Source organism: Ceratotherium simum, chromosome 18 (assembly GCF_057802395.1).
Source record: "Ceratotherium simum simum isolate JZ-2026a chromosome 18, ASM5780239v1, whole genome shotgun sequence".
Classification (NCBI taxonomy): domain Eukaryota; kingdom Metazoa; phylum Chordata; class Mammalia; order Perissodactyla; family Rhinocerotidae; genus Ceratotherium; species Ceratotherium simum.
Genome location: NC_141917.1, coordinates 35,948,414 through 35,960,640, shown reverse-complemented (window position 1 = coordinate 35,960,640; position 12,227 = coordinate 35,948,414). Strand labels below are relative to the sequence as shown.

General features: G+C 35.9%; 1 protein-coding gene across 4 annotated transcripts in view; it reads right to left on the bottom strand.

The window, feature by feature from the left end:
• The window catches only part of NNT (nicotinamide nucleotide transhydrogenase), an 85,772-nt gene that overhangs the window by 40,193 nt on the left and 33,352 nt on the right, over positions 1–12,227 (bottom strand). For all 4 annotated transcript variants that reach the window (XM_087443260.1, XM_004422792.3, XM_087443259.1 and 1 more), the window contains exons 8-10: positions 4,040–4,173; positions 3,556–3,747; positions 2,849–3,002 (exon numbers count right to left, since the gene is read on the bottom strand). In XM_087443260.1, coding sequence (XP_087299386.1) covers positions 2,849–3,002; positions 3,556–3,747; positions 4,040–4,173 — 480 coding nt within the window. The remainder of the gene's footprint in view (positions 1–2,848; positions 3,003–3,555; positions 3,748–4,039; positions 4,174–12,227) is intronic.

The following is a 12,227-nucleotide window of genomic DNA, read 5'->3' as shown; positions in this document are numbered from 1 at the left end:
GAAGAAAGAGAGGAAAGAGTGTGAGTTAGCACCCAATTATCTCAGGAAGACTAAAAGCACACACACACAAACATGTGGAATAATCAATGCTTTTAAATTCCACACCTTTGCCAATAGGAGATTTTTTTAGACATTTCACAATTAGGAGCAGGGGGTAAAGGGGGTCAAAGGTATTGTGAACAAAACTCAACTTCTCGACCACCACTCCCCAAAATAAAATAAATTGTAAACATCTAGTAAAATTTATGAGTCACCTTGGTAACAATTTGCACATTTTGCTCTGTGTAGCTTGCTGTTTTAACTTACATTGACAATGCCACATGTGTTTATACAACTATTTTTATTCCAGAAGTATAGGCCTATAGAGAATCTACCAAAGCATGTTCTACTTGGGTAAGATGCAACCTTTGTCAGACAGGACTTTTGTGAGGCCAATTTCACGTCATTCTCAGATTTGGCGGAGGAAGAGGGATTTTAAAAGAGTAGGAAGGATTTCATTCACTCCAGCACCTCCCCAAAACACATGGCTTCCACCCACCCGGGACAGAAGTTTTGCAATTGCTCCTGAATCTGGACTGGACTGCTGGCCAGGGCAGTCAGCTCCAGCCTCAACACCAAGTCAGCAAACAGGATTTTACAAAGAAAAGGAAAAAAAATACAAATTAAATTAAGAATGTGCAGAATACAGTCAGCTCTGAACATACATCTTTAATTATCACCTTTCCTAATAGCAAACATGTGGATGGCTCTTCTGCAACAGAAGAAAGGGTTACCTAGTGGTCAGTAAAAACAGAATGATAGTGGGCAACCAGGGAACTGAAATTTAACTATCCTGAATAAGGTACTTTTTTTCCTTGATATGAACTATTTCTTTATAAGTGGTACAGCTAGAATATCTAGGAATTGACATTAATTTTACTTTAAATTATTCAATAAGACTGTAATTTTAATTTATATTTTCCTACCCACATATAAGATTTCCAGGGTTCCAACGAATGGCTTGTTAACCATCTAAGGAGGATTAGATAAAATATTGTTTTGTGTTCCAGTTTAACATTAGATAAGCCATGTAGAGTTGTAGTTAAGAATACATTTTCTTAAGCCAGACTGCCTAGTTCAAATCGTGACTCTGCTGCTTGCTAGCTGTATAATCTCAGGCAAGTTACTTGACCCCTCTGTGCTATAGCATCCTCATTTATAAAATTAACCCTCTCTGTCCGCATCTGGAAAAAGAAAATAATAGTATGCCCACCTCATTGAGTTCTTGTAAGGTATAAATGAGCTAAGGCATGTGAAACATTTATTTAGCACCATGCCTAGCACTCACTAAATGACCACGTTAGTCAAGAAACACTAAATTATCAAAACACTCAGTACATTGTGTTGGGCCTCTAAGACAGAAATAACACATCTGAAGGTTTTCTTATCAACTATTTAATCAACTAATACCTTTTCTATAATACATTCAATAATGTCAAATGTGCTATTTCTATATCTGTATAACAGAGAAAAAAGAGAAAGGAAGAGAAAAAAGAAAGAAAAGGGGAAAAAAGCAAATCACATTCCTGGAAGAATGTTATTCAAATAGATTCCTAACATATATAACAAGCAAAATACTGGTTTTTATTATAAAGGTTCAAGGTAATATATATATATATGGCCATCCTTTTATTCACTAGAATATGCCATTGATATAAACTTTGACTTAACAAACATAAGAGAAACTTAGAAAAATAAATTATCACACATGCCTCACTACATTTCCTTATGAATCTCAAAGAGAAATGGAAATTTACAATCCTACCAATAATACTCTCCATGTACAATACAATAATGTAGTTTCTTTTTTTTCTTTAACAAGTAAGTGCAAATAGAGACACTGGCCCATCTATTCACAATGTTCACAACTAGAGACTTTTTCAATCATTTTGCTGAGACTTGCTCTTTATTCAAGGAGAGTTACATATTTAGCTTTAAAACATCTGGACTCACATGGGAATTTGGAGACTGCTGAGGCTACAAGAATTCTGTGTGCCTGGTGATCATCCTTAATTCTTTATAGTTTGCTTTTGTTTGGTTTTTGTTTTTGCTCTAAGCAGATCTAAATATTTTTAATTCATTCTATGAAACAGAAACCAGTTTAAAATCAAATATCCATATTTCAGATTCTAACAATTCATAGCCAGAATAAATATTTATCACTATTTTATAATAATTCTTTAGTGTTGTCATGAATATGAACTAAAAAACAAAGAATTTATGTTAAATTGTAAAGAAAGAGACAAAAATTTTTAAATTGAATTTTTTTACTAGGTGAATAACTTAGAATGCTAGCCAAACGTTCAAAGGCTATAACTGTATCCCAGTGTTTATTCTTCAACTCAAACATCTGGTTCCCCAGTCTTACCCCACTGTGCAGATGGTCACAACTGATGTTTTATAAACCACACAAAAAAATAAATAACCACATTTATATGCACTTAACACCAACACAATCTCATGTACATCACTACTCAACATATTTGATGCAGATAAAATATTAACGATTATATTTAAAATGTTTATACTATAAAAGGAAAAGTATTAACACTGTATACTGTTTCACACATATTCACTGCAGTATTTAGCACAGTGCCTGTATCTCTTAGGGTAGGCAATCAATGTGCAGTCTCCAGTTCTACAGAGGTGGGAAAAGTAACATGTTTATGAAAAATCACTTCTATCAGGCCCAATTCCTAATGGAAACCAAAGAAGGACAACAGCACTTCATTTCCTAATTCTGACAATTAGTACGTTCCTTACAAAATTCAAATAATCAGGACTAGATCCTAATAAATGGGACCCTCACCTGCTGTATATGCTGAAGCCGTGGTCATTGTCTTCCTGAAGGGTGTAATAGTAGCTGCTTTTTCAGCTTCCAGCTCAGCCACTGTCTTCTGTTTTACCGGGGCACCTTGAGGAATATTTTTCGGTGTGGGAGCGGGGAAAATCACTGCACCGTCCTAACAGAGATTAGAAAAATAGCATTTTTTTAAAGTGAATCCAGTATTTCAGAAACACAGAAGATAGCTACAGTGTTGGAAAAAAAACTGTTCTTTAAAAATAATTTTAAATAAATATATAAATTCATATAATTTATAGCTTATTTTACATAAATATATAACGTATATCAATATATAACGTTTGTGTTACATATTCACGCATAGGTATATAATTGTATGTCTATGGAACATATATGGAAGAATGCAGATCAAACCCTTAAAAGCAGATAGGTGGAGGGAACATTTAATGTTTACTTTATTCAATTCGGGTTTTTTGTTTGTTTCTGTTTTTCAAAAGCAATGCATATTTTAGGCGAGTCGTGTGTATATAAGTCTTTGCAATATTTTTCTTTAAATCGTTCTGCATTTTTTTAAAAATTTTATTGGCATAAGCCCAACACATCAATACTTTATCAGAATATACATTAATTCCAAAATAGAACTCTTCCATGAACAGAAATCCTAAAACAAATTTACATTACAAACACAGAAAAGACCAGATCTCTTTACTTACCTTCATCACTACAGTTCCTCTAATGACATGACCCATTGTACCAAAGTCAAAGTCATCTTTCACTTCAAAATAAAAGTTCTCTTTATCAGGGCTGATAGCCTTTAGGAGCTTGGTGATGTTGTTGGAATACAGGGTGCTGGCCTGAGTGGCCATTCGGCTGGGAAGGTCTGTGAAGCCTATGTGAGTAACTCCCTAAATGAACAAAAGTACAGTCAGAAAGGTCTATTACCGTATGCTCACATTCTTCCTAGGACAATTCTCATTCAGAGTCAAGGCTAAGTTCTTAAATTTTATATCTTTATAAATATACAAACATACTCACAAACAAATATATATTTCAAAAAAAGCTTTACACGTGCCTATTTTTAATTTTAAAAAATTTTAGGCTTCAGTTTCTCTAAATATTTAAAGGAATAAACACCCTCTAACAAATCACTAAAGATGTAAAAATTGGTTCACAGATAGAAGAAGCTTTTTGCTATACCTTATGAACATAAAGTTCTCCTGGCTTAGTGGTTTCAAAGTTTCCGCCAGCCTCAGCAGCTAAATCCACAACAACTGAACCTTCCTTCATTGACTCAATCATTTCTTTACTAAATAAAACTGGAGCTTTTTTACCTAATAAAATTAGAGAGAAAAGGACATATTATAATTTTTTAAAACTCTATATTCTAATTATTACAGTAGTCTCTGGGTATTCAGGAATTTAACATCTCAAATTTTAACTCTTCCAAGATATCCTAAGGTCCATAACACAAGTGAGATTGGTCACTCTTCTATGGAAGAAATATGATGAGTGTGACCTGAAAAGCCAGTGTGCAGCAGGGAGCCATTTAGCTAGCAAGAAAGGCAAGAAATTCCTTGCCATTTGCTTGGCACGGAAATCTCAGTTAGCAGTGCTCTTCTCAACTAGCTTATATCCAGTACCGCTCATGAAGAGATCAATGTTTTACTTGTTTTTTTAGAAATGCACAATAACAAGCTATTAAGGAAACTGGAATTGGACCCAAATTGCACCCAAATTGGACAACTCGTGAAGATCACAAATGTCAAGGGAATAGTCAACAGTAATTTATGCATTACAAAACAGAATATTCCAATCATCTTAACAAACGTCACCAGGTTTTCCTAATATTATATTAACGTACCTTAACTTAATACAGGATGACTTCAAGGAGAGACAGGGAAGGGCCATGAAATGAAAACAGTGGGCTACTACAACACCAAAGTCTTAGGGATCACTCATATGCTATTACTGCCACTCAACAACTATTTATTGTGTTCCTCTGGCAAGTCAAGCCCTATGCCTGCTGCTGGGAATATACTCATAGATAAACAGAAAAGGTCTCCTCTGTTCTCGTGGTACAGGTTCTCCTCATGAGATATTTCACATTTTAAATTCATAATGTGCGGGGACCGGCCCCGTGGCTTAGTGGTTAAGTGCGCGCGCTCTGCCGCTGGTGGCCCGGGTTCGGATCCCGGGCACGCACCAACGCACCACTTCTCCGGCCATGCTGAGGCCGCATCCCACATACAGCAACTAGAAGGATGTGCAGCTATGACATACAACTATCTACTGGGGCTTTGGGGGAAAAAATAAATAAATAAATAAATAAAAATTAAATTCATAATGTGTTTTAAGAAGTTCACTAATTCTTACACTGAAGATAAAGCCCCAAACATAAGGATTTTTTAAGCTAACACACATCAATATGTTCAAGGGGGCCCCACACTGTGGTATATTATCACGTTCAAGTTTCATAAAACAATGTAAATAGTTAAGCCAAAACAAAAAAGGAAATAAAGTTGTGAAATTGGTAGTAGGAAAGCGAGAGTTAATAGCCTAGTTGTCTTTATCTCTTCTCTTGAAAATTTTCAACTATGTTTATAGAATTTTAGTGAATTAACACTGTCAATTTTATAAACGGAAATCAATTAAAAATAAAACTTGCAATAATCTGTTATTCCAATCCACTTGATTGGAATACATGTGATTCAAAAAAGAAAAATAACCTTTATTTGTAGTACACGTGGAAAAAAAAAGTTGTAAATATACAAGTGAGTCTTTATATAGTACTACCTTCTTTTATGATGCAAACTTTATACTTCCAAGATAAAGTTCAATCCCAAGCCTCCTAATCCTGAAGGCCTTCCTCCTAGGTTGAAGTGCTCTTTCTAACATCCGTCTCATTACTGTCCCACTGGACTTTCCACTCCAGCCACACTGAGCTAGCTGCTACATGATTTGTTAGATGACCTCTGGTTCTCTCTTCTGAGTCTCCATGAAAGAGCAAGAATGAGGAGATATTTTCCCTAAAGACAACACTCTGAAATCCTGGTAGTTTCACCACTTCCCAAAATTCTCTGGAAGTATTCCTTTCTCCTTCCCTCCCCACCATAGTCCAACAAAGGTATCTTGAATATTTAACTAAACTTCACTCAAGCAGGAGAATTTGGGGATGAAAACCACATACATCTGAGGAGTCTTCCCAAAATAAAGTCATGTTGCTCAGTTCTGCAATAATTTAAAGCTATGGATCATATGGCTGCAACCATATAAGGCGGCAAATGTAAAGTGCTATCCTGTACTTTCCAGGTGTTTACTGTCATCACCCTCCCCTCTCTCTGGTCCAGAGCTTCTTCTCTATTAACCAGCATCTTGATTTAGCTTTTCCTCCCACCTTACTTGTACCCTCCAGTCTTATCTTTTGATAAACCTTAAACTACTCTTTTGGCTATATCCATTTGGATCCAGGCCCACCCCCTTTGACTTCTAATTGTACCAACTTTACGACCATCAACCTCAAAAATTTGATTTGGCATCTAACTAATTTCTCCTGCCCTGGAGATTCTGGATTCCTTCTTTCTTCTGAGATATCTATAGCTAAAGATCAGTCCCTGAATAGTAATGCTACCCACTTTACAAGACATCAAGTGGCCAAACCATTTAGGCTCCCTGAAAACATCCAATGTGTGACCTATTTGTCCTCCTTGATTCTACTCCTTCAACCTTCACAAAACAATTATGTAGTGGCTAACACAAGTTTAAACACACACATACACATTTTCATCTTAACAGAGATAACAAGTGTTCTGTCTATATTATCACTCTGAAGTTCAATCACTTTTGAAAGGACAGCATATTCTTTCACACAGAGTAATTGATTTAGTGTACAGTCAAATGACTGGAGGCTATGTTTGGAAAATTTACTTGAGGGTAAGTTAAAAAAATTTACTTAAGTCACAGAGGAATATTTAAAAGACATGGACTTACTATAAGTAAAAAGCACACAACAAAATAGTATGTATAGGATGCTCCTATTCTGTAAAAAAAGTTTATCTATATGTCATATATATGTTTATATATATAAGTTTATATATACGTTTATATATATGAATGTTTCATATATATACACATACATAAAATATTACATATACTATATAGTTTCTAGGAAATTCTCTATTGTATAGCATTTAACAATACCAGGATATCTTCGAGTGGTAAAACTAAGAATAATTTATTTTCTTCTTTGTGCTTTTCCTTCTCTCCCAAATTTTCTATAAGAGCTTGTTTTAATTTTATAATTTAAGAATTTAATCAGGGCTACAGGGAATACAATGATGAATGTAACAGTGCAGCTGCCTTCAAGCACTCACATGTGGATCAATTTTTTGAAAATTCTGGAAAGTGCAGAAATTAAAATTGAAAACAGAAGGGAAAAAATAGAGCCAAAAGAGGAGCAGAGTAGTACCTAAAAGCTCCAAATGAGCAAATCCTCAAAAGAACAGGTCACGAGAGGGAAAGATGGAGAAGGCAATTTCAAAATACTATCTTACCCTGACGGCCTACAATGACACAAATGTATGATAAATGTGGCATCACAAAAAGGAAGGAACAAAAGGATTAAGGTGATTAGTTAGGTATTAGGGGGAAAAAAATCTACCCAAACCTAATATTATATTTCAAACTAAACTCTAAACTCTATAGATCAGAATTAATTATAAAAGAAGAGAGCCAACCCATAAAGAAAAAGAAAAAAGAAAACCTTAGTGAATATCTCTCTAGTCTTTGGATAAAAAAGTACTTCCCAAACTTAAAGCAATAGGGAAAATTACACAGAAAACATCAACAGATCTAAATATGAAAAACATATATATATATTACAATCTTCAAAACAAATATGACAAAATATTAATATAATAAAAAGCTCACAGAAATTTTATAAAAAGCAAAACACTAACATCCTAATAGATAAATGAATAAATACAAACAGTCAACTCAAAAACAGTGACAATCAAAAAAAAAAAAATGTTCACCCTCACTAAGAATCAAAGAAATGTGAGTACAAAAAGTGAGATACTTTCTTTTGCCTCTCAAACCAAAAGAGTCAAAAAATCATAATAATGTTGAAATGAAACAATTAGATGGACAATCTATTGATGAGATTATGAACTGCACAATCTTTCAGGAAAGCATAGTTTATCAAGCACGTATCAATTGGCCAAAAATGTTGATATCCATTCATCCAGTAATTCTACTTCTAAGATTTGGTTAATCCTGGGGCAAGAAATGAAGATTTAGCCACAGAAATTATGCAGAAAAAATGTTAGAGCATTATTTTTTTTTCTCTTTGCTGAGGAAGATTCACCCTGAGCTAACATCCGTGCCAATCTTTCTCTATTTTGTATGTGGGTTGCCACCACAGCTTGGCCGATGAGTGGTGCAGGTCCGTGCCCAGGATCCGAGCCTGCAAACCTGGGCTGCTAAAGCAGAGTGCGCCGAACTTAACCACCAGGCCACAGAGCCGGCCCTAGAGCATTATTTTTAACAGTCAAAAACTGGAAATAAATGAAAAGACCAACTTTGAGGGAAGAGTTAAAATATGGTACAAACAAAAAAAATTCTACAAAATTATTAAAATATATTTACAAAGAGTTCTTTTTTTTTTCCTTTTGTGAGGAAGATTAGCCCTGAGCTAACATCTGTTGCCAATCCTCCTCTTTTTGCTGAGGAAGAGTGGCCCTGGGCTAACATCTGTGCCTATCCTCCTCTACTTTATATGTGGGACGCCGGCCTCAGCATGGCTTGATAAGCAGTGCATAGGTCTGCACCCGGGATCCGAACCCGGGAACCCCAGGCCACAAAAGCAGAGCATGCGAACTTAACCACTACACCACGAGGCCAGCCCTGCAAACAGTTCTTAATGACTCATCATATTATATTAAGGGGAAAAACTTATGATATAATATTAAATGGGGAAATAAGAAAGGCATTCTATCTTGATCTCAGCATGATAAAAACGCACAGAAAAAAGGGTGAGAGAAAATGGTAAAATGTTAATTGTATTTATCACTAAGTAGAGGATCACGGATGATCTTTATTTTCTACTTTGTACTTTACCGCATTTCCAACAAAAGTCACACACCATTTTTTTTTTAAAAAGTAAATAAATAAAGTATTCCTGAATAATCATAGCCAGTTTCTCCGATGAGATGAGGACATGGATTAAAAAGCTGTAGTACCGGCCATGCTGAGGCCGCGTCCCACATACAGCAACTAGAAGGATGTGCAACTATGACATACAACTATCTACTGGGGCTTTGGGGGAAAAAAAAAGGAGGAGGATTGGCAATAGACGTTAGCTCAGAGCTGGTCTTCCTCAGCAAAAAGAGGAGGATTAGCATGGATGTTAGCCCAGGGCTGATCTTCCTCACAAAAAATATAAAAAGCTGTAGTAGAGGGCCATCCCCATGGCCTAGTGGTTAAGTTCGGTGCACTCCTCTTTGGCGGCCCGAGTTTGGTTTCCGGGTGCAGACCTACACCACTCGTCAGTGGCCATGCTGTGGCGGTGACCCACATACAAAATAGAGGAAGACTGGCACAGATGTTAGGTCAGGGAGAATCTTCCTCAACAACAACAAAAAAAGTTGTAGTCGAAGAATCAGAATAACTTAGAAATGGCATTAGATCAACCCATTTACTTTCCAGTTGAAAAGGCTCCACTCAAAGTCATCTGCCCTCCCTGCTATAGCAAGTGAAGCCACACAGTTAGGACAGCCTTTCAAAGTATATGTCAAAACACTTCTAAGGGAGACAGAGACATAACTAAAGATGGATGACAAATAGGAAGACGTACAGATTTTATACAATATATAACATAGAAAACAATATATCCAATGTTTAATGCAAATCCTTCAACTATAAAGAGCTGCACCATATATCCCAGAGACACATGTTAAAGATCCTAGCTACAAGGATAAAAGATCAAATGAGCATATCAGGTATTTCCAGACACAACTGTAGAAGGCAGAGGAGTCAATAAAAGAAGGCAGGTAAGAGGCATTTTTTTTAGAGGCACATTGGGCTTTCCCCTTTTGACTACTCATTTCTGCTAATTTTATCATTTATCTGCAAAAGATGAGATACACAAAAAGACCAAGAGTGTTACATTTCCTCAAACCACCCCCCTAAAAAAAAAAAAAAAATCACTTTGGTAGAAAAAATTAACAAGGAGAGAAAATTTTTTTAAAAATATTTCCTGGCACTAGACAGACTGTGGCTGCAAGACTTGCCATGATGTCCAACTTCATGAAATTTTTCTTGGTTCCTTCTGGTTCATGGACATGAAGTTCCCTGGTAAGATTACTCAGTTCCTTCCCAGTTGGGAGTTTATTTCCATACTTTTGCAAGACAATGGTAGGAAATCATGCACTCACAGCCATCATTTAAATAGTCATTCCTTCATTGACTCAACTAATACTTATTTAGTGTCTACCATGTGCAGGCTAGATGGAGAAGGAAAATTTTACTTATAGCTCTGAGTTCTAATAAGTTAGGACTGAAAGAGTCTGCATTCCAAGATGAGTGAACAGTTTTATTACTAGAATAGCTAAGGTATTTAAAAGCATTCATCTAAAAATCTTAATTATAGAGCTTCCCAATTGGTTGGCCATTATTTGGGGTGAGTAGGGGTGTCATAGATTAGTATAAGGTATCCTTCAATCTCTGTGTGTACCAAGAATTGACTGTAGACTGAAGAAATGCCTCATACATGTGCCCTGTTTCTAGATGTATGTGTGTATGGCTGTGATTCATACAAATTCATTCTTTTTTTTTTTTTTTTTTAAAGATTTTATTTATTTATTTTTTCCCCCAAAGCCCCAGTAGATAGTCGTATGTCATAGCTGCACATCCTTCTAGTTGCTGTATGTGGGACTCAGCCTCAGGATGGACGGAGAAGTGGTGCCTCGGTGCGCGCCCGGGATCCGAACCCGGGCCGCCAGCATCGGAGCGCGCGCACTTAATCACCAAGCCACGGGGCCGGCCCCAAATTCATTCTTAAATGTAACTAAATTCATACTATCTCTTCATACTCATGTATTTTCTTATTAAATGAATACTAAGATGCAGTTTTAAAAGTATTAAAATTAGAAACTTCTAGAAAAAAATTACTCATTTCTAAAAATAGCTTTAACAATTTATTGCTATGTAGCAAAAGAACATATCATTGGCCTCTCTACAACACAAAATTCAAAAAAAGTGATTTAGCTTAAACTAAATACCAACAGCTAAAGATTTACCAGCAAGTTTGCAACATATTACACCTCTCTGAATGAATCAGGCCTAACATGACCATCCAAAATCAATAAATTCTCAGATTCTATGTTCCTGGGAAAAGAATCAAGCCCTCACAGACAATTTTAATCACACTAAAAAAGAAAAAAGAAAGAAAGAAAGAAATTAAGAGGAAACCACTAAAAACATTAGAAACAACAAAACACCAAGATGAAATGGGTTTACCACAAAATTTTATAATGACTCCAAAGAGCATTTAGCATTATTTACTGGACTTATTCAATGGCATATAATCAGATGGGGAAATTCCTAATTTCCTGGCCTGTAAGGTGTCAAATTAGATATGCTCAAGAAAAACTTTCTGCTTTAACAAGAATGTGAGATATTTAACAATATACTAGCAAAGAAATTAATAATATAAAGAATATATTTATCCAAACCAAAATAAATTTCTCATGAACAAGTACTAGGAAGACAAGGATAATTTTTAATGTAATGCAATACTATAACTGACTAAATGCAAAATAGAGCATGTGAAGACATTCTGAGCTACAGTACTTACACATTAAGGGACGTCATGATAAGAACACAGTTTTGCACTGAGCATTGTTGGTGTTTACTCAGCATGCATTTCCTCCTCTTGTCACCACTCCATTTTCTCCACACAGTCCATGAGCTTCAGGAGAAATGACCTCAGAAACTGCTCCACACGCGAGCCTGGCTGGCCTAAGGATAATCTCATCACCTTACCAGTGACCTCACCTTGTATGAACTGCTGCTGCCTTCTACCACTGAGAATGAAACCAACTCAAAGAGGAGGGTGAAGCTAACATAATACAAAGGAGTACAGCAGAGTTCCCCTGACGTACACCTATCCACAGTTACACCTGGACTTTTCTCAGTTACATAACCCAAGAAATTCCTTTCTTGTTTAAGACAGATTGTATTGGAATTTCTGCTTCTGGTAGCCCAAAGCACCCTAATTGATACATATCAAAGGCTCTTTGGGAAATTACAAAATCACAGACGGGGCTAAAGTTTTGGGCCTTGAGCTATAAAAATGTTACAGACGAGGACAAAAGATTTTTTACACATA